Below are 27,272 nucleotides of genomic sequence, written 5' to 3'. Positions count from 1 at the left end.
GCTGGGCAGGAGAATGGCTTGAGCCCAGGAGTTTGACACCAGCCTGAACAATATAGTGAGACCCCATCTCTACAAAAATTTTTTAAAATTAGCTGGGCATGGTGGTGCACACCTGTAGTCCCAGCTATTCAGGAAGCTGAGGTGGGAGGATCTCTTGAGTCAGGACAGTTGAGGCTGTAGTGAGCCATGATCATGCCACTGTACTTCCGCCTTGGTGACAGAGTGAGACCCTATCTCAAAAAAAACCAAAAAACAACAAAGCAGGACATTTGGTAATTTACCGTGATAATATATACTTTGTTTTACATAATCTTAAAATTATTATGGTGCCTAAATACTTATATTCTCTGTTCCAAAAAATTTATAAAGTCTTAACCCACATTTGTCAATCACTCAGCGTCCCCTCTAATCCAATTTTTACAGTAATATTATCTTGAAGGGTAAATGCTGGGCCTGTTAAAATGTAGTATACTACTCAACAGATCACTGACGAAGAGTTCAAATGTATGGCTTACAGTAAACATACCAGATATTGGGAAACAGTGTATGGTTGTGTGAGAAGTAAATGAAATAGCATTTATAAAAACTCAGAACAAAACCTGGCATGTAAGAAACAGCCTAATAATGTTAGCCATTGATATTTTAATGTGAGGACATAAAGTATATTAAACTTTTAGATATAGTCTTATTTATTTCTTATCTTAGATAGTATACTAGTCATTGATTCAGCTATTCTTACTCTTTAAAAACAAGTGCTTCAATGTGGACCTGAATTAGGGTAAGGATTTGGGGGCATTTGTAGGTATCCCTTCACACACAACTGTGTAGATGGCACAGTAGGCCAGCTGTTACTAAAGACATTCATTATACAGTTACTAGGAGTCACTGAGGCACGATCTATTTTTCCATCATCTCTTGGGAAGTTGTTTTCTTTCTTGCCTTTGGTCTACTTCATTTGTATGGGACTCTGTAACTAAATCAAGCACTCTAAAAATCAGCATAAAAACACTGTTAGGTTTTATTCTCATACAAAATCTGTCTCCTCAAAAGACCATCTTGAGACTTTTAATCTCCCCTGCACCCCTCCCCCAAAAATTTTAACTTTTTATTTTTAATCAGTTGTAATGTTTTTATAATTTAGTGGCTTGAGGGCAAAGTAGTTATGAGAATACACAGCTTTTATGTATTTTGTTTGCTTTAGACATTTTGTGACCTTGGGCAGGTGTGTTAATTTTACACCGCACTTCTTTATTTTAAATTTAATGGAACATATTTTCTAAAGTAGTTACTAGTGTTAATATTCTTCCATTTTAAATATTTATTTTAAAGAATTCTATTTTTTCAAACAATTACACTAAAAGCATAAAGGTTCCAATCCAATCTGATGTATATATCTTTATAACATCACTGTTATGCTCTTTTGTATGTAATAATTTTATATTAGCCTAAATCGAGAACTGGTAAATATAGAGAAATTACTGTACTCAATGTGCCTTAATGACTTTAAACCCTACCCTAGAAACTATATGGAAAGAGGTATCCATGACAGTAAGAGGATTGTGGATTCCACTTAAGTTCCTTTTTCAACTAAACTGGGAAGAATTGTTTAAATAAAATGTCTTACACATTGCCTTTTTTGTGTGGTACTGAACTTAATTTTCTCCCCAAAATGTATCAGTCATTTAATGAGATTCTGCATAAGAAATTTAGGACACCCATTTGTGAGGGTAAATTCCGTTCATCAGGGCAAACACAGATTGCAGGTAGCCCTGGAACTGAGGAATAGCTTTGATTTTTGGTAACATTTGCAAGTCCACAGCTTCCTGATCAACCTTACACTACTCTGTAATTTCATATGTCTCTTTTTTGGTGTTGAAAACCCCACCTTCCTGATGTCTGGGTTTCCACAGCTGCTGCTGCTTAAAGTAAGCATCAGTAAGATGTTTGGGGATTTCTATTGCTGAAAGCAATTTTTGTGGAGGTGGCGATGGCAAATTTCTGGTGTGTTCCTTGTAGAGGAACTCGATTGAGGACTAGAGATCCAGTTACAAGTAAGAAGCCAATGCCCACCTGCTTCAGGAAAACCACCTTCTTGCCTCTGTGGCGTCCAGTGAGGATGATCAGAATGCTCCTGGGAGCTGGCTTGCAGTTTTCTTACGTACTAACTGGCTTGGAGTTATTTGCTGTGGCTCAACAGCTTTCAAGGCATGTCTTCCCTAAGATAGTATCAAGGCAATTTGTGAAGTTTAACCACCTGGGTACCACTATTCTTGTCACCACCAACTGATTTTCTAATGGCTGCAAGAAACTTCTCCTTTCTGTTTTCAATCTTGGATTTAGAGGGTGAGTATTTCCTTTTATACATGTCTTTTCCTAGAATACATAGCAGATTGGGAGTATCTGCCAATTCTTCTGACAAGGACAGGATTTCGGCCTTTGGATTTTTAGTCTTGAAGTTACCCATTTTCACCTTGCCACTAGCGTCAGTCTTCTTGCCTTCAGGTTTCTTCTCCTTAGTATCCGGCTTCTCGACTTTTTCACCTGCCATCTTGCAAGATGGGAAAGAGCTGAACTTAAGTTTTTTGATAACTCAGGTTCATCACCATGATCACATTCTCAGGGGCTACTGAGATAAATAGCTGTATACCTATAAAACAATTCACTGAATAATCAACAAGTACCTACTGAGTGACTTCTGTGTGCCAGGCATTTGGATTGGGTACCAGGTATATGGTAATGAACAAAACCAAATGGAATTTCTGTCTTTGTAATATAAAGTCTAGTTGTGAAAAAAAATGACACTACCTAAATGATCACACAGATGTATAATTTTAAACCTTGATCAAGTGCTATGAAGAAAATTTTCATTGTTAAGAATATTACTTTGGAATTAGATCACAGTTCAATCCCAAATTGACCAATTGGTAGTATTGTGATCCTGCACAGCAATCTGAATCACAGATAGAATGATAACAGCCTGTTTTCTGGGTTGTGTTGTGAAGATCAAATGAGATAACAAATGTGATATTATTTTGTTAATTTTTTACTTGCTTATTTGTCTTTCTGGACTTGAATGTAAGCTTCAGGAAAGTAAGAATTTTTTGGTCTATCTTACTTAACTGTTATTTTCCTTAGCACTTGGATCAGAGAGTCACATCATGGGCATGAATTAATATTTGTTGAATGAATGAAATGTTCATGATTTTTTGCCCGTACTCAGCATTCATAAGGAATATTTTGTACTTAACATATTTTTTCTTCCCTATCGTCAGATTGATATTCTATTTGTTGCTCTCGTGGCTGTCTCCTGTAGTTCTGCTTCTCTTCATAATTTGACTTTGGACTAGAAAATCAGATAACCAATGTGATGGATGACACAGATGTCTCTGTAATAAGAGACATTTAAAAAAATCTGCAAGTAAGAGAGAAGGCCTTTCTTAAAAGTAACAGGAGGATGGCCAGGCATGGTGGCTCATGCCTGTTAATTCCAATAATTTGAGAAGCTGATGCAGGAGGATCACCAGGAGTTGAAATCCAGCTTGGGCAACATAGGAAGACTCCATCCCTACAAAAAAAAAAAAAAAAAAAAAAGTGAGCCAGATGTGTTGATGCGTGCAGTCTCAGCTGCTTGGGATGCTGAGGTGGGAGGATTGCTTGGTCCCAGGAGGTCAGGGCTGCAGGGAGCCATGACCATGCCACTGCACTGCACCTAGGTGACAGAGCAAGACCCTGTCTCAAAAAAAAAGAAAAGAAAGAAAGAAACAGGAGTGAACTTTCATGCATAGACTTACTGAGATCTCTTTTTGTTATTTAAAGGCCTTTAAAAAATTTCAGCTACATTCTATATATATAGTTGATGTTGCCAGATAAGTAACCTCATAAATGAAATATTACAGTTCTTCTAATAAAGCATGCTTATTATAGCTTTATATCACATTATATCATAATTTTTGTATATAATTAGGAGACATTTAAATTTTTAATTTTTAAAGGTTAGCCTCATTCTGTTTGTTTACTAATTTTTGTGGATCATATAGAACTTCTGTTTGATATAATTCTCTTAAGTATTTAAGTATTCATACTTAAATATGAATTCTTCATAATTTAAGTATTAATTGTAATGATCTGTCCTCACAGTGCATTTAAAGTAAACGTACCTGGTTAATTATTTCCCAGGGCATGTTTGCACACTTGCTATTTATTGATTACTATTATCTTTTAATAACAATATCTCCTAGAAAAATGTCAGAGTTTTTTTTTTTTTAGCTTTATTAATCTTGGCAGTATGGTCTCAGATGACTCACCAGGAACTGTGCAACTAAGAAGATTGAGTCTTTAAACAAATGAAGCATTACATTTTATTATCATAGGGATAGTTTTTGGTTTTCAGATCTCATACTCTAAAATGAAGATAAAATGTTATAAATTAATCCTTGTTTATCCCATGGGGTATTATCTTTCAGAAAGTGAATTCCTACTTGAAATAGTGTCTAGATTTTTGTCATTGTTTTGTTTTTGCTTTAATGAGTCCCAGAATATGACATGAAATTAAATTCCAATGAATTATTGCCATGCTATTTATTTCTACTAACGATAATTATCTTGTGTGAAATGCAACTATCCTTTCTTAATTGGATATCATAATTGAAAAACTGCAGTTAGGCTGGCAAACTAATCACATAAAAAGTAATTTTTTTACCCTCAATATTTTCAATAGTCACTTCTCAGTTATGAGATAACATTGTTTGTTAGAAGCATATTCTAAGTTGATGTTTTCAGTATAATTTTGGATTCCTGTGAATGACAATATTATAATAATGATTAATATTTAATTATGATACATATTATATACATAGTTTACTTTTTCCTTTATACTCTTAATAATATAAGCCTAAAACCTAATCTTATATAAGAGAATATATTAACAAATTGTGATACAACCACTAGATCTAATATCATGTAACTATACAAAATTATGTATGTAGAAAATGTATAATCATATGGAAACATGCTTATATTGGAATGTTAAGTGGAAAAATCAGGACATTAAAATTATAGTACAATATGATTTTATAGAAAAAAGATTTGAAGGGTATAAATGAAAACTGTATTTCTGTTGAGAAGATGGGATTTTGAAAAATATTTTAGCTTTTATTCAAGTTTTTTTGTGTTTTTGTTTTCCTTAAAATATAAAATAGTAATTATCTGTAAGTGTCTCAGATCAGACAAATATTTGACAAACTTTATGTCTCAATTATCAAGTAGAAAAGTATGGCTATTGGTTTCCTCATCTTTTTGCCTTTGTGTATTAAAACGTCCCACTTTAAGTTAAGAGCCAGAGATAAGAATGACAGGTAGTTCTATAATAAATTGGCGTTTTCTCCATCTACTTTTATTGTGGAAAACTTCAGACATATAGAAAGCATAGTAAAGTGAACCCACATATTCTCAGCTTTAACAGTTTTCAAAATTTTGCTAATTCTTTTATTCTTTTTCCTGACACACACTTTCTTTTTCTAGGCATTTGTAAAGCAGTTTCTAGTGATGGTTATTTTAACTGTAAATAGTTCTTTATATTTCATTGATAAGCCTTTTAACATACCACTTTATTATCAGATTTAATACTGTTAACCATAATTTGTTAGTTTTGACATTCTCTATCCATATTCAAATTTCTGCAGTTGTCTCAAAATTATCTTTTTACAATTAATTTGTTAAAACCAGTATCCAAAGTCCATAAATTACTTTTGGTTACTATGTCTCCTAAGTCTCTTTTATTTTCAAAAGCCATTTCAAAATGTATTAGACATCCTAATAAAAGAGAAAAAAAAGTCTGGGCCTGGTGGCTTATGCCTGTAATCCCAGAACTTTGGGAGAGAGGAGGGAGGAGGGAAGAAGAGGAGAAGAGGGGAGGAGGTAGGAGTGAAGGGAAGAGGAGGGGAGGGAGGAGAGGAGGACAGGTGGGTGGATCATGAGGTGAAGAGATTGAGACCATCCTGGCCAACATGATGAAACCGTGTCTCTACAAAAATTATCTGGGCGTGGTGGCACACACCTGTAGTCCCAGCTACTTGGGAGGCTCAGGCAGGAGAATCGCTTGAACCTGGGAGGTGGAGGTTGCAGTTATCCGAGATCATCACTGCACTCCAGCCTGGCGACAAAGCAAGACTGTGTCTCAAAAAAGAGAAAAGAAAAAAAAAAAATCACTATATTGCTCAGAGTATATTTTCTTGCCATCTTTTTAATATAGGTTTTCATAGTTGAGATCTATTAGAAGTAATTTTATACCTTTTTCAGTTAATATTATATCTGAAGCTTTTTATACTTAAAATACATATTTCCCACTTTAGTCGCTACAATAAGATGAATTTCAGATTTTCTTTTTGAGACGGAGTCTCGCTCTTGTTGCCCAGACTGGAGTACAGTGGTGTGATCTCAGCTCACTGCATCCTCCGTCTCCTGGATTCAAGTGATTTTCGTGCTTCAGCTAGGATTACAGGTGCCTGCCATCACACCTGGCTAAATTTTGTATTTCTAGTAGAGACAGGATTTCACCATGCTGGCTAGGCTGGTCTCGAATTCCTGACCCCAGGTGATCTGCTTGCCTTGGCCTCCCAAAGTGCTGGGATTACAGGCATGAGCCACTGCACCCGGCCTTAATTTTTTTAGATACCACATCTTATTTGTAAAGAATGTCATTTTACAGTGTGTACTACAACACATTTTCTTATTGTTAGAGTTGAAGAGACTTGCATTTTTGAGTAAGAGGTGTAGTTTCTCTACTTATTACCCAGAGTAAGGGAAATGGTCTAGGCACTGTTTTCTCTATACCAGGCATGCCAGATCTTGATCTATATGATCATCATTTGAGAGAGGTATTTACTTTTGGCAATTGGAGGATAAGTAATGCTCTTATTAAGTTTAAGTCTTATTTTTTATTAGTTTCTTTTTTTTTTTTTTGAGACGGAGTCTCGTTCTGTCGCCCAGGCTGGAATGCAGTGGCACGACTTGGCTCACTGCAAGCTCTGTCTCCCGGGTTTATGCCATTTTACTGCCTCAGCCTCCCGAGTAGCTGGGACTACAGATGCCCGCCACCTCGCCTGGCTAAATTTTTTGTATGTTTAGTAGAGACAGGGTTTCACCATGATAGGATAGTCTCGATCTCCTGACCTCGTGATCCACCCAAATTTGATTACTGCCATCCTAAATGCCATTGAGTTGTCTGAATGTGTGACACATTTGTATCTCCCAGTACTATCAAGGATAAAAGAGGTGATAAATTCAGATATTGGAAGGACTCTGTGTAGCAGGGAAAGTATGGAAAAAGTTGCTGCCTACCTTAGTTACAATAGGTTGAATTCATCAAAGAACTTCCAACTGGAAAAGGAGAAACTTGAAATAGAGATTACAAGTCATGCAAACACGTTGATTCTTAAGTGCATGTGTTTATGGCTATATTAGTTTCCTAGGGCCGCTGTAGTTTAAGCCACTAATTTGTGGCTTAAAATAACAGATGTTTCTTATGACACAGTTCTGGAGGCTAGAAGTTCAAAATTAAGGTGTCAAGACCATGCTCCCTGTGAAGGTTCTAGGGAATCCTTCTTTGCCTCTTCCTAGCTTCTGGTGGTTGCCTGCAGTCCTTGACTTTCCTTGTAGGACATACACACATCACTCCAAACTCTGCCTCTATCTTTACATGGCGTGCGTTCTTTGTGTGTGTCTTCTTGTAAAGAAATCACTGATTTGATTTAGGGCTCATCCTCATCCAGTGTGTCCTTATCTTAACTAATCACATTTGCAAAATATTTCCAAATAATGTTACATTCTGAGGTTCTGGGTAGACATGAACTTTGAGGAGACACTATACAACCCAGTATAGTGGGTGTGGGTATTTGTGTATATGTGTATGGGTGGAGGGGGGCACCTAGGAATGCACATTCTAATTATTTTATTCAGAGTTTATTTCTACTTAAGTAGTTTAATTTGAGAATGGTGTGAATGTGGGGGAAATGTTAGAAACTACTGACTTAAAACAATAGTTTCAAATTATATGTTGAATAAGTCCTTATTTGCTGCTATTCCTTGAACTTACTTTCCTTGGCTCCATAGTGTATTTTAAAGCGAAGGGCAGGATATATGCACTATGAAGTCGTAATATGAAAAGATGGAGGCCATTAGTTTAGCATGTGCTGGTATTGGTCTGTTTTTTCCATAAAGTATAGCTCTTCAGTTAATCATTGTCCTGGTATACAAGGGAAGTCTTTAGTTATGACCACCTTACTGTGAGTAGTTCCTGGCTTTTGAGGATATCTTAAGGATATGGATCTTTCACACTCCTATGCTGAAGATCCTTGAATTTTCTTTTCCTGTGCTTGACATTGAGTGCTGAATGTAGTTTAGTACACGTCTTTGATTCCAAATGTCTAAAACACTTTTATCACATACCATTAAGTAGCAGCATTTTCCAAAGCAGTCATCTATCATGTTGTAATCTTTCTGATTGAATGGTAAATGCATCCTTAGAAATTATCAGCATTATAGTATTTCATCAAAAATGGAATATGCACTTTGGGAGGCTGAGGCAGAAGGATCGCTGGAGCCCAGGAGTTCCAAACCATCCAAGAAACTTGACAAGACTCCGTCTGTATGGAACGTAAAAAATTAGCCAGGCATGGTGGCATGCACCTGTAGTCCCAGCTACTCGGAGGCCTGAGGCAGGAGTATCACTTGAGCCAAGGAGGTTGACACCGCAGTGAGCTATGTTCATACCAGATGCACTCCAGCCTAGGAGACAGAATGAGATTCTGTCTGAAAAACAAAAAACCCTAACTTTTGTAAACCAAAGAGTCAGATTTAGAAGGAAACTTCAAGACAGTGAAAATATGTATCTTTTTTTAAAGTTGTCTTGTAGCCTTCTATTTAGAGCTTTTTTGGCTCTTAAAATGTTCAACATTTGCTCATTCGCCAAACTATTTAGGTGTAGTATATGTTATGCATATGCTGTACTAAACCTGGTTTATATGATAAACCTGACAACATATATGTATGTATAGTATTTCTTCATTCCGTCAACAAATAATCATTGTGTATGTGCTATATGCAAGGCATAGTATCAGGAATTTCTGATGCAAGGATAAACAAAATAGACACAGTCTCTGCACTACTGACAGTCTAGAGAGGAAGACAGAGATTCATCAGATAATCATGCAAATAAATATAAAATTATCACTATGAAAATGCTAGGAAGGAGAGGTGAACAGTGAGTGCTCACCTTCCAGAGCTCGTAGGGAATTTGACTTAGTCTTCGAAGGGAAACCATGCAGGAGCTCAAAGAAAACTTCCCCAAGGAACTGACTTTGGAACTGAGTTAGATGATTATTGGAAAGTATGTAGTGAAGAGCATGTGTGAAGATTCTAGGAAGCAAAAATAACATGTAGATCTTGTACAGTATGAAGTGTGAATTATTTATAAAGAAAGGAAGCAGTGTGGTTGGAAATGTCAACCTAAGGAAAGAAAATGAGGCAAAATTAATATAGAGACTATTTGGGTCAAGGTTGAGGACTGCAGCCTGGGAAACATTGGGAAGTGCCCCATTTGGCCTTTGTTACAAGCAGGGTTTTGTTTGTTTGTTTGTTTTGTTTTGTTTTGAGACAGAGTCTTACTCTGTTGCCCAGGCTGGAGTGCAGTGGCACAGTCTTGGCTCACTGCAACCTTTACCTCCCAGGTTCACGTGATTCTCATGCCTCAGGCTCCCGAGTAGCTGGGACTACAGGCGTGCACCACCATGCCTGGCTGATTTTTGTATTTTTGGTACAGACAGGGTTTCACCATGTTGGCCAGGCTGGTCTCAAACTCCTGGCCTCAAGTGATCCACCTGCTTCAGCCTCCCAGAGTGCTGGGATTACAGGCATGAGCCACCGTGCCCAGCCACAAGCAGATTTTTAAAGGCAAAAAGGGACAAGGGACTTGTCTAAGCCCACAAAAGGGGTTGATACAAATTTTTGTTTGACATGAATTCTTACTGGCTTACAAAAGTAACATTGATTATTGATTGTCTATATGTTGTTGAACTATAGTTTGTTAAGGTGTCTAGTGTATGGTATGTTATGGCTACTTGGTGTCAATTAGTCTAGAGCCCACATAGCAAGTGACTTCAAGAGTTAAGTATTGAGCTCAAGCGGGGAGCAAGACATGACTGCTGTCACATTTTTGTTTATTTTTGTAGAGACAGGGTCTCGCTTTGTTGCCCAGGTTGGATTCAGACTCCTAGGCTCAAGAGACCCTCCTGCCTCAGCCTGCTGAGTAGCCAGGACTATAGGCATGACATGTCACATTTTAATGCTTCTCTGGGCCTGGTAATTTAAAGGGACTTGCATTTCTCAGATTAAAGGTTTGTTTTCTTTATCAGAACACAGAGAACAAGGGAAAGCATCATGCAAGATGAGGCAAGAGAACTATGGCAGAGGCCAGACCTATCAGGGCCTTTTAAAAGATTAAAGATTTAAGTCTTTCAAGAGCAATGGGAAGATGTTGGAAGATTTTAAGCGGTGTGTGTGTGTTTGTGTGGCAGGGTGGCAGGGCAAGTATGACAGGATCAGATTGTTCTTTCCAAATAATTGGTATAGAAGGGACTAGAGGGGATGGACAGTTCCAAAGTCAGTTCCTTGGGGAAGTTTTCTTTGAACTCCTGCATGGTCTCCCTCCAAAGACTGGATCAAATTCCCTGTGAGCTCTGAAAGGTGAGCACTCACTGTTCACCTCTCCTTCCTAGCATTTTCATAGTGATAATTTTTTATTTATTTGCATGATTATCTGATTAACCTCTGTCTTCCTCTCTAGACTGTCAGTAGTGCAGAGACTGTGTCTATTGGACTAGATGGATGAGGGAGACCAGTTACAAGGTTATTGAGTAACCCTGGTACAAGATAGCTTGGATTAGGGAGGAGGCCAGGGAAATATAGAAAGGTATAAGCCTGAAACCCACTGTCACTACTTCTCCATCTTCAATTATTTAGTTCCTTTTCAGACCAAGTTATGTTATATGCCTGCAACCCAAAGGATCTAAACTATATCATTTGGAAGATTTTTATTATTCTCCAGCATCCAGTTGGAAATCTGAAAAAAAAACAATAATTTATTGCTTCGCCTGGTTCTCTCCCACTTGTAAGCTTGCTCTTTCAGAAGTACACTGATAACTCTATATATATATATATATATATATTTTTTTTTTTTTTTGAGACAGAGTCTTACTCTGTTGCCCAGGCTACAGGGGCTCGATCCCAGCTCACTGCAACCTCTGCCTCCCAGGTTCAAGTGATTCTCCTACCTCAGCCTCCAGAGTAGGTAGGATTATAGGTATGTGCCACCAGGTCTGGCTAATTTTTGTATTTTTAGTAGAGACGGGGTTTAACTATGTTGGCCAGGCCAGTCTTGAACTCCTGACCTCAAGTGATCCACCCACCTTGGCCTCCCAAAGTGCTGGGATTACAGGTGTGAGCCACTGTGCCCAGCCAATAATTGTATTTTGATAATTATTCTGTAACAATATTTGATGGTGGCCTATTGCATCCTCAGTTTCTAGGATTTCATAGGTACACTTTAATCTCAGTGGGAACACTAAGCCTTATCATTTATTGAAATAGTCTTTTTCTTCTGGACCTTCTCCTCTTCTTATTGTGACTTTAAAAAATTTTTTTAAAGACTGTCATTTAGCCAGGTGTTGTGGTGCACACCTGTAGTCCTAGCTACTCAGAAAGCTAAGACAGGAGGATCCCTTGAGCCCAGGGGTTTAAGGCTGAAGTGAGCTATAATTGTACTACTGCCTTTCAGCCTGGGCAACAGAAGGAAACCCTGTCTGTAAAAAATAAAGAAAGAAAGATTTTTAAAAAGCGATAAACCTTATTTTTTTAAAAAAAGAATGTCATGTGATGATGGTGTCTTTTATTGATTTATTAATGATATCCTTGTCTTGCAGATATCATTAAGTTCCTATTTTAGTCTAATTACCTGAATCATCATCTCCTGGGGAAAAAGCTTTAGATTACAGAGGCACAGGATCAGACTTGTGTTGTCTTCCTCAAAATTTTCTCAGGATTTTCCTCATGTTTTGCTTTCAGTGAGGTTCATTAATTGGACTGTCTCATTATTGTTAATGTGTGAAATAAGTGAATTTATCAGTGGTTTGCAATAACCATTTACAATAACCTTCATCCATTATTTATGGAAATGATTTTGTATTACATTAGCTTTGATGAGAATATGCAGTTTGCACATTGATTAGTAGTGAAATAAACATATTTCACATCTTTAAATTTTCATGCATTCCTTCATTTATTTGAGGGTAGATGTTGATACTTTGCAAGAATCCTTATTAATTAGAAAGTGTTAGAATCTAAAGATAAATTGCCTGCAGTTGGGAACATAAAGAAAAGAATAAAACTGAACTTTTTTTTCTCTGATGTCAGCTCCTTTAGAAATTTAAAAATTATATACTATAATGCACTACATAATGATGTTTCTAGTCAACGAAGGACCACATATATAACAGTGGTCCCATAAGATTATAATGAAGCTGAAAAATTTCTATTAATCTGGTGACATTGTAACTATGATAATGTTGTAGAGCAATGCATTACTTTTTCTATGTTTAGATACACTAATACCATGTCTATCATGTTACAGTTGCCTGCAGCATTCAGTATGGTAACATGTTTTACAGGTTTGTAGCCTAGGAGCAAGAGACTATACCATATAGTCTAGGTGTGTAGTAGGCTCTACCAACTAGGTTTGTGTAAGTACACTCAGTGGTGTTCACACAAATACAAAATCATCTAATGACGCATTTCTCAGAAGGTATCCCCATTGCTAAGTGACACGACTGTATAACATTTAGTGACACAAATAATAAGCTTTCCAATTATCTTTAAGCCAGCCTATGAGCCTCTAGCCAGTACAGAAGTTGTGTCCTTTCATTTCATAAGATGTGGGCTCATCTTCTTTGGGCTAAGCCTTCTGTGGGGAGGGGAAAGCTAATATCTCATTAACAGCTAGAGTTGTAAATAGAGGTAAAAGTTAGTTAAGTAGGTCTCAGGCTCCAGAATAAGCTTTTAATTTTCCCTAGACACTTCTAGAGCAATGTCTTTTAAGAGCCAGTGTAAGTTCTGCCTAAAGGTGCTTCTGACTTGCTGGACAAAGAACCTCTTTTGGTGCTGGATCTACTCCTAACTTCCTGGATCCTATGTCTCCTGACTTAACTGCCTCTAATGCCAGCTACCTACTGAAATCTGTCTTCTTCTTGACCTTGACTCCCTTCTATGCTAGCCACTTAGCCTGTTCAGTGCCTAACTTCATACTGGCTCTCCTGTATGCCTTCTGCTCCCCCTTGATATGACAGAAAATAAAATCTAGTTGTGAGATTGGACCTGTTAATTTGAGAGAAGCATTATACCCTAAATCTTTCTTAGCCATCAACATGATGAAAGATTTTTAGAACCTTTTATTTTCCGAGACTTAAAGCATTCTTGCTAGAGCTCTCTGGAGACTTAATTAAAAGTGAAATAGTTGTCATCAACTCTTTTTTTCTCTACTGTTCTGGCCAGTAGTACATAATCAATTATGTATTTGTTGAATGTATGATAGTCACCAAATACCATGTTTAATTATTCTGTTTAGTGTTATCAACATAAGCCATTCAGACACCTTTATTTCTGGTTTCTCATTACTATGTAAAGCATTCTTGAATTATTTACTTTATCCACAAGCTAATATAATATTTTAGAGTAGCCATAAATATGATTCAAACACAATACTGCTGTAGAAAAACCATATTTTATATTTACTGGTAAACACCAATTCTACCAAATAGCATATTTAGAACTTACATATTGAACAGCAGTATCACATAGTAGCAGATTCATTTGTTAATATTGGAATACTAAATTGACTAGCTTTTGTCTACATAACTAAGGTTGAAATTGGTACCTTGTAGGGCCTGAAAAGCTTAATTATTGTATATATAATATAATAGTGTAAATGAAGTTAAATTTATGTGGCAATGAGGGTTATCCTCTTGATGTTCTGATATTATAAAATATTTGAAATATTTAAATATGTTCAAAAATATATAAAGAATAAATGTAAAATTATTATGCTCTTTTCACGTGTAGCTTAGGTGATCTGTTTCATTATTTTATAGTTGTTTCTGTAGCACTGGAATTTTTTTTTTAAATCCTAAAATACAGTAGGGTTACAGCTCTGTTTCAAAATTCACTGAAATGTTATTAATATATAGTGCTTATATAAGAGCAACTAATAGCCAGGCACACTGACTCATGCCTGTAATCCCAGCACTTTGGGAGGCCAAGGTGGGTGGATCACCTGAGATCAGGAGTTCAAGACCAGCCTGGCCAACATGGTGAAACCCCATCTCTACTAAAATACAAAAACTAGCAGGCATGATGGCGGGTGCCTGTAATCCTAGCTACTTGGGAGGCTGAGACAGGAGAATCTCTTGAAACCAGGAGACGGTGGTGTGCAGTGAGCCGAGATCGCACCACTGCACTCCAGCCTGGGCGACTCAGGCTGAGAGACTCCGTCTCAAAAAAAAAAAGAGAAACTGATAATGGAGTGATGACTTTAGCCCTTTTAAATACCTGTAATCTATGTATTTTCATCGTACACAAAAAGAATTTTGTGTAGTTAAAACACTGTAATTGACATGAATTATTGATTTACAATGAGCAATTACATCACACTAGTAAACTCGTGAGCATTTTCTAACTTATGGGATATTTTTTTTGCAGGAGAAAATAGATGTAAAAATGGTTTTCATGACTTGAATATGTAATTTCCCATTAATACAAAATATTTTACCAATTGTTACCACAAAATTGGTTAAAATTAATACTCTTCTGTCATAATAGATCAAGGCAATTTACATTTAGTTTTCTTTGTCTTTTTTGTTTGTTTTGTTTTGTTTTATTCCCTTCCCATCCCCTAATTATTTCGTGGCATTTCAGTGCATCAGAGAATTTAGATGAGCTGTCTTCCTCCAGTAGCTGGTTACTTAACCAGAAGCACAGTAAGAAAAAGAGAAAAGACAGGACAAGACTGAAATCTTCATCCTTGACTTTCATGAGTACATCAGCCCGAACAAGGCCACTTCAGAGTTTCCACAAACGAAAACTCTACAGATTGAGCCCTACTTTTTACTGGACTCCACAGGTAAGGCTGCCTTTGGGAAGAAAACATGATCAAAGATTCACCATCAGCATATTTCATGTATGAGAAGATGTAGATTGTTATTTAGAATAACACTTATTTTGAATAATTACATGTATAAAACTTACAAATATAGTTTATAAATGATATAGTAGATGTTAATAATACTAAAGTGGGCTTTAGTAATTTTTTAAACATTGCAAGCAGTGTACTCTGAAACTTCTCACATCCCCAGTTAAAAAAAAATCTATTATGCCTAAACTAATTTGAGAGATAATGAAATGTCAAGATGATTTTTAAAATGTACTGGCAAAGATAAGAAGGTAAACACAAATGTACTACATATTTGTCTCATAAATATTTGCTCAGAAGAAGAAAATCTGCACAGCTTCAGTTATTTTGGAAGAAGTAACATTGCTTTCCTTTTTAGGTTTGGTATTTATTAATTTTGTTGAGTGTTCCTTTTCCTTCTTCTAGAATATAAGCAATACAATTTTAGATGTTCATGCTTACAGTTTTTACAAATTAAGTATACTTCATTAGATACATTCATTTTGAAAAACATATTTTTCATGTGTGAACAAAATAATGGGGATACTTCCGTTAGTGTACTTCTAAACCAGCTGTGATGAAAGGAAAAATAAGTTATCTCTAGTTCTTGCTGGATATGCTTCCCCCCCCACAATTATTTTAGATTTCTTAATATATCAAAGGAAAGAAATTATTGATACTACTATTTAATAGTTTCTGATTATCATTACATTATCTATTTAAATATGTTTGTATTAAAATAAAGATGTTTGTTTTATTAGGAACCAATTGTAAACTCTTTTATCAGGGTCCAGTTATAAATAGGAATGTGGATTCTGACAAATTAGCTTTTATTAAAAGACTTTTCCTGCTGGGCGTGGTGGCTCATGCCTGTAATCCCAGTACTTTGGGAGGCCAAGGCAGACGGATCACTTGAGGTCAAGAGTTCGAGACCAGCCTGGCCAACATGGCGAAACCCCATCTCTACTAGAAATACAAAAATTAGCCCAGCGTGAAAAATACAAAAATTTGCCCAGCATTGTGGCGGCTGCCTGTAATCCCATCCACTGGGGAGGCTGAGGCAGTAAATCTGATTCCAAAGCCCATGTTCTTTCTATAAACATTTATAGCAACAAGAATAAACCAAATCTTTTGTGGGCCTGAAATCAGTAAAGACAGTATATTTCAGGGTTTGTAAGGTTAGAGGTATTAGGAAATAGAGATGAGTTTTGAAAGATAAGCAGAGTTTTGAAGGTTATGGTGAAGAGAAAGAAAGAATTTTAAGTGAATAATTGGAACAAAGATGAAAAAAGTAATGGAGAATAGCAAATTCTGTTACCCTCAGCTTGTCTGCCATATTGTCAACCCAATAATTATTTACCTTTCTAAACTTAATTTAAATGTCATTTCTCTCAGGAAGCCTTCCTTGACATCCCCAGAATGGTATATATATTATCATATATATATACTATACATATATATATTTTGTTTTAACCTTGCTAAGTTGGAATTTATTATACTATTTTATAATCATTTCTGACTTCTCAGAAAAAAGTATGGTATGTTTTCAGAGAATAGGGGCTGTATCTTTTTATTTCCAGATCTACAGGGCCTTGAAGAGTACCTATCTGATAGAATGTGCTCAATAAATAATCGTTTAATGTGTTAAAGAATTAATGAAGTGGAACATAGGAAAATATTTAAAAGGCAATGGAGAATGGGAACTCAAAGAGTGTGTGTGTGTGTGTGTGTGTGTGTTTCCTAGATTTGCCTACTGCGATGGTCTAGAATAGTGATATTCCATATCCCATAGAACTTACTTTTTTTTTCTTTATGGAAAGTCTTGAGAACCATAGAACTTTCTGTAATGATTCAAATGCTCTATAAATCTATACTGTCCAATATCGTAGCTTCTAGACACATGTAGCTATTGAGCACATGAAACATGGCTTATGTAATTGAGGAACTGAGGGTTTTTTTTTTTTTTTCATTTTTTTTTAAGAAGTTTCACTATGTTGCCCAAGCTGGTTTTGAACTCCTGGACTCAAGTGATCCTCCTGCCTTAGCCTCCCAAAGTGCTGGGATTACAGGTGTGAGCTACTGTGCCCATCCTGAATTTTTAATTTATTTTGTTTTTATTAATTTTAATTTAAGTGGCCACATGTGGGTAATGGCTACCAAATTGGACAGCACAGATCTAGACTCAGACTTATCCTGATAAGTAATCAGTATGTCCGGAACTCATATTTTGTTTTCTAATACCATTTCCTACTAAAAGGAATCGGGGATTTCTGGAGAAATGGCTGGTCTCCAGGGCTGGGGAAGAAAAGGTATGATCATCTTGGAACATCGTAATGTTAACAGAAAGCAAGGAAGTGTTTTAAAAAATGATAAAGGCCTGTTGAAAGAACACAGAAGCTAGCTTGAAGAGGCCCCTACTGGCCAAATCTAGGACTATTTGCTATCAAAATAAATAAGGACAATATTGAACCATTGAAAAAATAGGAACTCATGAGTCCATACTGATGATAGATAAATTGGTGAAAAGGAAGACTTTACCATATGCTAGGATGCTGATTAATAAATGTAGAATAAACAGTCAAATTAGAGAATCATTTTACAATCATCATAGTAAAGATTGATTGGACAAGAATCATTAATGGGTATAAATCTGGGGTCAGGATTGAGGAGAGGTTTGATGAGGAGCAAGATATTTGCATGATCTTAAAGCAGGGGTCCCCAGTCCCCAGGCCACAGACCAGTACTGGTCCGTGGCATATTAGAAATGGACCACACAGCAGGAGGTGAGCAGCAGGTGAGCAAGCATTGCCGCCTGAGCTCTGCCTCCTGTCAGATCAGTGGCAGGAACACACGGGAACTCAAATCCTACTGTGAACTGTGCATCTGAGGCATGTAGGTTGTGTGCTCCTTAGGAGAATCTAAAGCTTCCTGATCTGAGGTGGAACAGTTTCATCCTGAAACCATCTCCCCATCTCCTACACCCCCAATCTGCTGTCTGTGGAAAAATTGCTTTACATGAAACTGGTCCCTGTTGCCAAAAAAGTTGGGGACTGCTGTCTTAAAGTGCCTCCTGCCAGTTGCCAGGGGGCATATAGTAACTATATATAGAGAAACAAACAATACTTTGCCTGAGTGATCAAAACTACTATCACCTGTGAGGGAGGATATAATAACACTGTGTAGTATTCTGACCAGAAATGTATAACCTGAATTTAATAATGAGTAAATATCAGACAAAGCCAAAATCAGACATATAGTATTAAAAAACAACAACCGGCCAGTGTTCTTTTAAAAATGTCAATGTCATGAAAGCCAGGAAAGGCTAAGGACTTGTTCTAGATTGAAAGAGACACTAAAAAGATACATGACAACTAAATGAATATGTGATCTAGAGCAGAATTCTTTTCAAGGGAAAAAATTACTGGGACAATTGAGGAAACTAGACTATTGATGGTAGATTAGACAAAATATTTTATTAACGTTGAATTCCCTGAATATTATTGTTTTTGCAGTTATGTAAGAAAATATCCTTATTCTATGAAATACACATTGAAATATTAAGGGTAAAGTGGCTAAGGCATCCATTGTATATAATAAATAAACTTTCCTTCTGGAATGGTACCAGCCATGTACAACCAAAAAGAGAGGGGAGTGAAATATTTAAAATATTTAAAAACAAAAGCGAATGCTGTAGTGGGCAGAACTGTGTCTCCCCCCGGCCCGCCCCACACACACACCCTGAAAGATATGTCTATGTCCTAACTCCTGGTTCCTAGGAATATAACTGTTATGGGTTGAACTGTGTCCCTAAGAACTCTTATATTGAAGTTCTAACAGCTAGCACCTCAGAATATGACCTAATTTGGAAATTGGGTCGTTAAAGATGTAATTAGTTAAGGTAATCAGGGTGGGCCCTAATCCAATATGACTGATGTCCTTATAAAAAGGGGTAATTTTGGTCGGGCATGGCAGCTCATGCCTATAATCCCAACACTTTGGGAGGCCAAGGTCACCTGAGGTCAGGAGTTTGCAACCAGCTTGGCCAACATGGCGAAATCCCGTCTCTACTAAAAAATACAAAAATTAGCCAGGCATCGTGGTTTGTGCCCGTAGTCCCAGCTACTTGGGAGGCTGAAGCATGAGAATCGCTTGAACCTGAGAGGTGGAGGTTGCAGCGAACTGAGATCATGCCATTGCACTCCAGCCTGGATAACAGAGTGAGACTCTGTCTCTAAATAATTTAAAAAATAAAAATAAAAAGGAGGAATTTAGACACAGATGCATGCATACAGGGTGAATGCCACATAAACATGAAAGTTGAGGTCAGAATGACACTTCTACAAGCCAAGAAACACCAAAGATTGGCAGCAAACACCAGAAGATAGAGGATACGCCTAACAGAGTCTTCCACTTAGTGCTCAAAGGAAACCAATCCTGCTGACATCTTGATTTGACTTGTTGTGGTATTTTGTTAAAATACACCTAGCAAACTAATACAGTGGATGTTTTTGTTAGTAAGGTCTTTGTCGTTGCAATTAAGGATCTTGAGATGAGATCATTTTGAGTTTAGAATGGGTCCTAAGTCCAGTGATTGTTGTCCTTATAAGAGAAAGGAGAGGGCCGGGCACGGTGGCTCTGCCTGTAATCCCAGCACTTCAGGAGGCCAAGGCGGGTGGATCACAAGGTCAGGAGACCGAGACCATCCTGGCTAACACAGTGAAACCCCATCTCTACTAAAAATACAAAAAATTAGCTGGGCGTTGTGGCTGGCGCCTGTAGTCCTAGCTACTCGGGAGGCTAAGGCAGGAGAATGACATGAACCCAGGAGGCAGAGCTTGCAGTGAGCTGAGATCGCGCCACTGCACTCCAGCCTGGACAACAGATCGAGACTCTGTCTCAAAAAGAAAAAAAAAAAAGAGAGAGATTTGAGACACAGAGAAGGCTATATGAAGGTGAAGGCGGAGATTTGAGTTATGCTTCCACAAGTTAAAGAATGTCGGGGCCAGGCCAGGCACAGTGGTTCACACCTGTAATCTCAGCACTTTGGGAGGCTGAGGCGGGCAGGTCATTTGAGGTCAGGAGTTCCAAACCACCCTGACCAACATGGTGAAACCCTGTCTCTACTAAAAGTAAAAAAATTAGCCAGGTGTGGTGGCAGGCGCCTGTAATCCCAGCTACTCGGGAGGCTGAGACAGGAGAATTGCTTGAACCTGGAAAGCAGAGGTTACAGTGAGCAGGGATCCTACCACTGCACTCCAGCCTGGGTGACAGAGTGAGACTCGTCTCAAAAAAAAAAAGAAAGGAATGTCAGGGGCAAAAAATTAATTAATTAATTAATAATTTAAATTAAAATCAAGGTGTTGGCAGAAAAAGTAAAATTTAAATTTAATTTTAAAAGAAGAATGCCAGGAGCCACAGAAGCTGAATGAGTCAAGAAAGGATTCTCCCCTAGAGCCATCAGAGGGAGTGTAGCCCTGCCAACACATCAATTTCAGACTTTTGTCCTTCACAACTATGAGAGAATTAATTTCTGTTGGTTTAAATCACCCGTCTTATGGTAATTTATTATGGCAGCCCTAGGAAACTTATACAGAGTTTGGTGCCAGGAAGTAAGGTGCTGATGTAACAAATACTTAATGGTGGAAGTGGCTTTGGAACTGGGTAATGAGCAAAGGCTGGAAGAATTTTAAGGTGCATGATAGGGAAAAGCCTAGGTTTTGTGAGAGCTCAGAAGGAAATGAGGAAAATAAAAGACAAATCTGCTCTTATCTTAGAGAATACATATGTCATCATGAACAGAATTTACTAGAATTCTGAGTGAATAACAGAATGAATGTTAAAGGTGCGTTTGGTGAAGTTTCAGAAGGAAATGAGGGACACGTTATTAGAAACTGGAGGGAAGGCTATCCTTGTTATAAAGTGGCAGAAAACTTGGCTGAATTATATTCTACTGTGAGGTGGAAAACAGAACTTGTAAACCATTTACTTGGATATTTAGCTGAGGAAATTTTCAAGTACAGTGTGGGATTTGTTATCTGGTTTCTCCTTGCTTCTTATAGTAGAATATGAGAGGAAAGAGATAAAGTGAGTAAGGAGCTGTTAGGTTAAAAGCAACCAGAACTTGATGATTTGGAAAATTCTCAGGCTATTGCAAAAAGTGATATAGCTTGCTCTGGGGATTACCCAGAGTAGAGACAAACTTTTCCTGGGAAGGTTAGGTATATAACTCATGGATCCAATCAGTCATCTAAGCAGAAGCCAGGAACAGAGATAGGGTTATCCAGAAAGAATTTTGAGAGAACACTCCTGTGTTAATGCCATGGATTCCCTTGACATATATGAGAATCCCACAAGGATTTTGAGAATTTTATACCAGAAGCAACACTACCAGCTTAAACCAAAAGGGGCAAAGATGAGACAAAATGAAAAAGGTTGTCAGACCCCCAAAATTTTACAGGCAGGAAATGCACTGATAGAACAACTCAGTTGCAAACACTTATTACCCGTCAATAAAAAGGAAAGTAAATCAGACCTAAATGTGAAAGGAAAACAATAAAGCTTCTAGAAGAAAACACAGGAGAATGTCTTCATGTCCTCGGGGTGGTTGACTTCTTAAACAGGATACAAATATCACTAATCAGAAAAGATTGCTAATTTGGACTTTGTTAATTATGAATTAATTTTCATCAAAGACAGCATTAAGACAATACAGTACACACTGAGCAAAGACATCTGCATTGTCTGTGTGTGTGTGTGTGTATATATTCAACATAGATTTTATATCCTGAATATATGTGTATATTTTAAAATGGCTAAAAAAACAAGAAAAAAAGAGATAAACAACCTAATTAAAAATAGGCATAAACACAGTTACATACTTTAAAATAGTAAAGTGATAACTTTTGTTATATGTATTTTACCACAATAAAAATTTTTTTAAATAAAAAATATGCAGCCAGGCACAGTGGCTCACGCCTGTAATCCCAGCCTTTGGGAGACCGAGGCAGGTGGATCATGAGGTCAGGAGTTTGAGACCAGCCTGGCCAACATGGTGAAACCCCATCTTTACTAAAAATGCAAAAATTAGCCGGGTGTGGTGGCAGGCGCCTGTAATCTCAGCTACTTGGGAGGCTGAGGCAGGAAAATTGCTTGAACCCGAGAGGCGGAGGTTGCAGTGAGCTGAGATTGCACCACTGCACTCCAGCCTGGGCAACAGAGCAAGACTCCATCTCAAAATAAATAAATAAAATTAAAATTAAAATATGCATAAGACTTGAACAGATCTTTTGTAAAAGAGGATATCCAAATGGCCAATAAACATATGAAAATATGTTTAAAATCATTGCTTATCAAGGAAATGCAATTAATACTACATCTATCCTTTTTTGTTGTTGTTTTTTTTGGAGACAAGGTCCATTCTTTCACCTAGGCTGGAGTGCAGTGAAGTGATCTCAGCTCACTGCAGCCTCAACCTCCAGGGCTCAAACTCTGAAACATTCCTCCCACCTCAGTCTCTGGAGTAGCTGAGACGACTGGCACATGCCACCATGCCCGGCCAATTTTTCCTTTGTATTTTTTGCAGAGATGAGGTTTCGTCATATTACCCAGGCTGGTCTCGAACTTCTGAGCTCAAGTATGTGCCCACCTTGGCCTCTCAAAGTGCTGGGATTACAGGCGTGTACTGCTGCACCCAGACTAACATACATCTTATTCTTATAACCCAGCAATTCCACTCTTAGGAACTCACTCAGGAATAATGAATACATATACACACAAAGGCCCTCCGGAGAAAGAGAGCAATAGAATATATATAGATATATAAGAGAAGATTTATTATGGGAATTGGCTCACATGATTATGGAGACCAAGAAGTTTCATAATATGCTGTCTGCCAGCTTGAGAACTAGGAAAAATTCCAGTGGTGTAATTCAGTCCAAGGCCAGAGCCCTAGAACCAGGAGGAGGAGGATGCCTCATATTAAGTACTGGAGTCTAAAGGCCAGAGATCCAGGAACACTGATGTCTGACTGAGGGCAGGAGAAGATGAATGTCCCAGCTTAAGAAGAAAGGGAATTTGCCCTTCCTCTGCCTTTTTGTTTTATTCGTGCTGTCATCAGATTAGGTGAGGGTGATCTTTACTCAGTCTACTGATTCAAATGTTAATCTGTTTTGAAAACACCCTCACAGACACACCTAGAAATAATGTTTTACCAGCTTTCTGGGCATCCATTCACTTAGTCAACCTGACACATAAAATTAACCATCACAGGGCTCATAACGGCTTTACTCATTAAAGCCCCAAACACAAAGCAATCTAAATGCCCACCAGCAGAATTGTGGTATATTTATACAGCAATATAAAGGATGGACTACTATTAAAACAACAAAGATGTATCTCCCAGACAATATGTTGAGTGAAAGAAGAGAGAACAGGCCTGGTGTGGTGGCCAATGCCTATAATCCCAACACTTTGGGAAGGCTGATGGGGGAGGATCACTTGAGCCCAGGAGTTCAAGACCACCCTAGGCAACAAAGTGACACCCTGTCTCTACCAAAAAAAAAAAAAAAAAAAAAAGCCAGGTGTGGTGGTTAGGGCCTGTGGTCCCAGCCACACAGGAGGCTGAGGCAGGAGCTTGCTTGAAGGAAGCTGAGGCTGCAGTGAATCATATCTGTGCCACTGCACTCCAGTCTAGGTGACAGAGTCAGACCCTGTCTCAAACAAAAACAAAAACATACTCTATGATAAATACAAATAAAACGGTGATGATAGAAATGAGAACTGTAGTTACTTCAGTGGAGCATGGGGGAGAGTGTAGAAGTTGACCAGGAAAGGGCACAATCTAGGTTTTTGAATTGAAAATGTGTCATACGCTTGCTGGTGGTTACCAGGGCATATACCTATGTAAAAATTCATTATGCTGTATATCTTTGCCATAGAAGTGGGCATGTGCCCCATGCTGCACATTCAGAGTAGCCTATCCCTGTTGTTTTGGCCATCTATTGTTGCATAACAAACTATCCCCAAATGTAGTGATTTAAAATCATTTTCTATTATCTTTCATGATTCTGTGGATCATCTAAGTAGTTATTCTTCAGCCTTGCCTAAGGTCTCTCATACAGTTGTAGTAAGATTGTGACTGGGGTTAGCCATCTGGATGCTTGGATGGGCGGGAATAGCTGGGATTCTTTCACTCTCTGTGGCTCCCAGAAATGCAAATATAGAAGCTAACAGTTCTTCTTAAGACTGAATCCTAGAACTAGCACAGTGTTTTTCTGTTTAATTTATTAGTTAAAGTGACTCAGTGTAGGATTTAATATAGGAGGGACTATACAAGGGCAAGAATACTGGGAGTCATGGTTCATTGGGGCTATAATTGAAAACTACTACAGTCCATCCTCTGGTTCCCTCTTTCGTATGTAAAAACCATTTAACCCCTTCTTCCAAGACTGCTGATATCTCAACCCATTATGGCATTAGGCTCAGGCTTGAAGTCTTGGACCTCATCATCAAGAATCATGTCCATGGCTGGGTGGAGTGGCTCAAATGCCTGTTATCCCAGCACTTTGGGAGGCTGAGGCGGGTGGATCACCTAAGGTCAGGAGTTTGAGACCAGCCTGGCCAACATGGTGAAACCCTGACTCTTCTAAAAATACAAAAATTAGCCAGGTGTGGTGGGTGCATGCCTGTAATCCCAGCTACTTGGGAGACTGAGGCAGGAGAATCCCTTGAGCCTGGGAGGCAGAGGTTGCAGTTATCGGGAGAACCCCATCCCCAATATTCAACGTGTGTTCTTTTCTCTTTCCCTAAGTGTCAGCTGGTCTGAGAAATAAAGGGAAAGAGTGCAAAAGAGAGCAATTTTAAAGATGTGGGTGTCTGGGGGAGACATCACATGTCAGCAGGTTCCGTGATCTCCCTGAGCCGTAAAACCAGCAAGTTTTTATTAGCGATTTTCAAAAGGGGAGGGAGTGTACGAATAGGGTGTGGGTCACAGAGATCACATACTTCACAAGGTAATAAAATATCACAAAGCAAATGGAGGCAGGGCGAGATCACAGGACGGGGTGAAATTAAAATTGCTAATGAAGTTTCAGGCACACATTGTCATTGATAACATCAGGGGACAGGGTTTGAGAGCAGAAAACTGGTCTGACCAAAATTTATTAGGTCCTCATCCTAATAAGCCTGGGAACACTACGGGAGACCGGGGCTTATTTCATCCCTTTGTCTTCGACCATAAAAGACAGCTGCCCCCAAAGCAGCCATTTTAGATGCCTACCCTCAGGGATGCATTCTTTCTTAGGGATGTTCCTTGCTGAGAAAAAGAATTCAGTGATATTTCTCCTATTTGCTTTTGAAAGAAGAGAAATATGGCTGTGTTCCACCCGGCTCAGTGGCAGTCAGAGTTGAAGGTCATCTCCCTTGTTCCCTGAACATTGCTGTTATCCTGTTCTTTTTTCAAGGTGCCCAGATTTCATATTGTTCAAGCACACCTGCTCTACAAACAATTTATGCAGTTAACACAATCATCACAGGGTCCTGAGGTGACATACATCCTCCTCAGCTTACGAAGATGACGGGATTCAGATTAAAGTAAAGAGAGGCATAGGAAATCACAAGGGTATTGATTGGGGAAGTGATAAGTGTCCATGAAATCTTCACAATTTATGTTCAGAGATTGCAGTAAAGACAGGTGTAAGAAATTTTAAAAGTATTAATTTGGGGAACTAATAAATGTCCATGAAATCTTCACAATTTATGTTATTTTGCCATGGCTTTAGCCAGTCCCTCTGTTCAGGGTCCCTGACTTCCTGCAACAGCTGTGAGCTGAGATCGTGCCACTGCACTCTAGCCTGGATGACAGAGCAAAACTCTGTATCAAAAAAAAAAAAAAAAAAAAAAAAAATCATGTCCAGGCACCTCAATTGAGAGGCAGGCAAACCTTTCTGAGGTGTTAATAAAGGGTCTTACAGTCTCATCCTTACATCTTGACACTGAGGCCACAGTTTTACTGGCAGTTCCCTGGATTTGGTCTTCTACTGTTACCATATCTAACTGTGAGAACCTTTTAGTGTGTGGAGTAGCTGGAAATGAGAAATAATATTTTTTAACTGGAAAGTACTGGCTCTATTTTCTCTAACTGCTGCTTGAAAATGTAACAGATGCTTTTTTCTTTTCTTTTTTTTGGGGGGGACAGAATCATGCTCTGTCATCCAGGCTGGTGTACAGTGGTGTGCGATCTTGGCTCACTGCAACCTCCACCTTCCAGGTCAAGTGTTTTTCCTGCCTTAGCCTCCCCAGTAGCTAGGATTACAGGCACCACCACCACGCCGGACTAATTTTTGTATTTTTAGTAGAGACGGGGTTTCACCATGTTGGCCAGGCTGGTCTTGAACTCCTAACCTCAAGTGATCCACCTACCCGAAGTGCTGGGATTATAGGCATAAGCCACCATCCTTGGCCTTACAGCTTCTTTTTAAGATCATTCTGCACCATCCATACTTTATCATAGGCAATTAAACGAAACCATCTGGCCCTCTGCACATTCTGCCTAGAAACCTTAGCTAACTCTATGAGTTCATAATGTACTCCTTCTATACTCCACATTTTTGTAAGGAAGTGTTACACTAATTTTTTTTATTATTATTATTTTTGGTGGGGGAGGGATGAGGTCTCACTCTGTCACATAGCCTGGAGTATAGTGGTACGATCATAGCTCACTGCAGCCTTGACCTCCCAGGCTTAAGCAGTCCTCCCACCTCAGCCTCCCAAGTAGCTGGTACAAGCATGTATTACCACACCCAGCTAATTTTTAATTTTTTGTAGAGACAAGGTCTTTCTATGTTGCCTAGGCTTCTCTGGAACTCCTGGGCTCAAAAAATGATCCTCCTGCATTAGCCTCCCAAAGTGCTAGGATTACAGGCATGAGCCACTGCCCCAGCCTAATTTTTCTACTAGAGCAATAAGATGGAAGGGATAGAGGTATACTGATAGGCATAATTAT

At 38.2% G+C, this 27,272-nt stretch overlaps 1 protein-coding gene across 6 annotated transcripts in view; it reads left to right on the top strand.

The window, feature by feature from the left end:
• The window catches only part of KANSL1L (KAT8 regulatory NSL complex subunit 1 like), a 140,013-nt gene that overhangs the window by 70,049 nt on the left and 42,692 nt on the right, over window positions 1–27,272 (top strand). For all 6 annotated transcript variants that reach the window (XM_021923942.2, XM_021923944.2, XM_021923941.2 and 3 more), the window contains exon 6: window positions 15,019–15,223. In XM_021923942.2, coding sequence (XP_021779634.2) covers window positions 15,019–15,223 — 205 coding nt within the window. The remainder of the gene's footprint in view (window positions 1–15,018; window positions 15,224–27,272) is intronic.

Source organism: Papio anubis, chromosome 10 (genome assembly GCF_008728515.1).
Source record: "Papio anubis isolate 15944 chromosome 10, Panubis1.0, whole genome shotgun sequence".
In the NCBI taxonomy this organism is placed as follows: Eukaryota; Metazoa; Chordata; class Mammalia; order Primates; family Cercopithecidae; genus Papio; species Papio anubis.
Note: the sequence above shows the minus strand (reverse complement) of the source record. Positions and strands in the feature narration are given on the sequence as shown.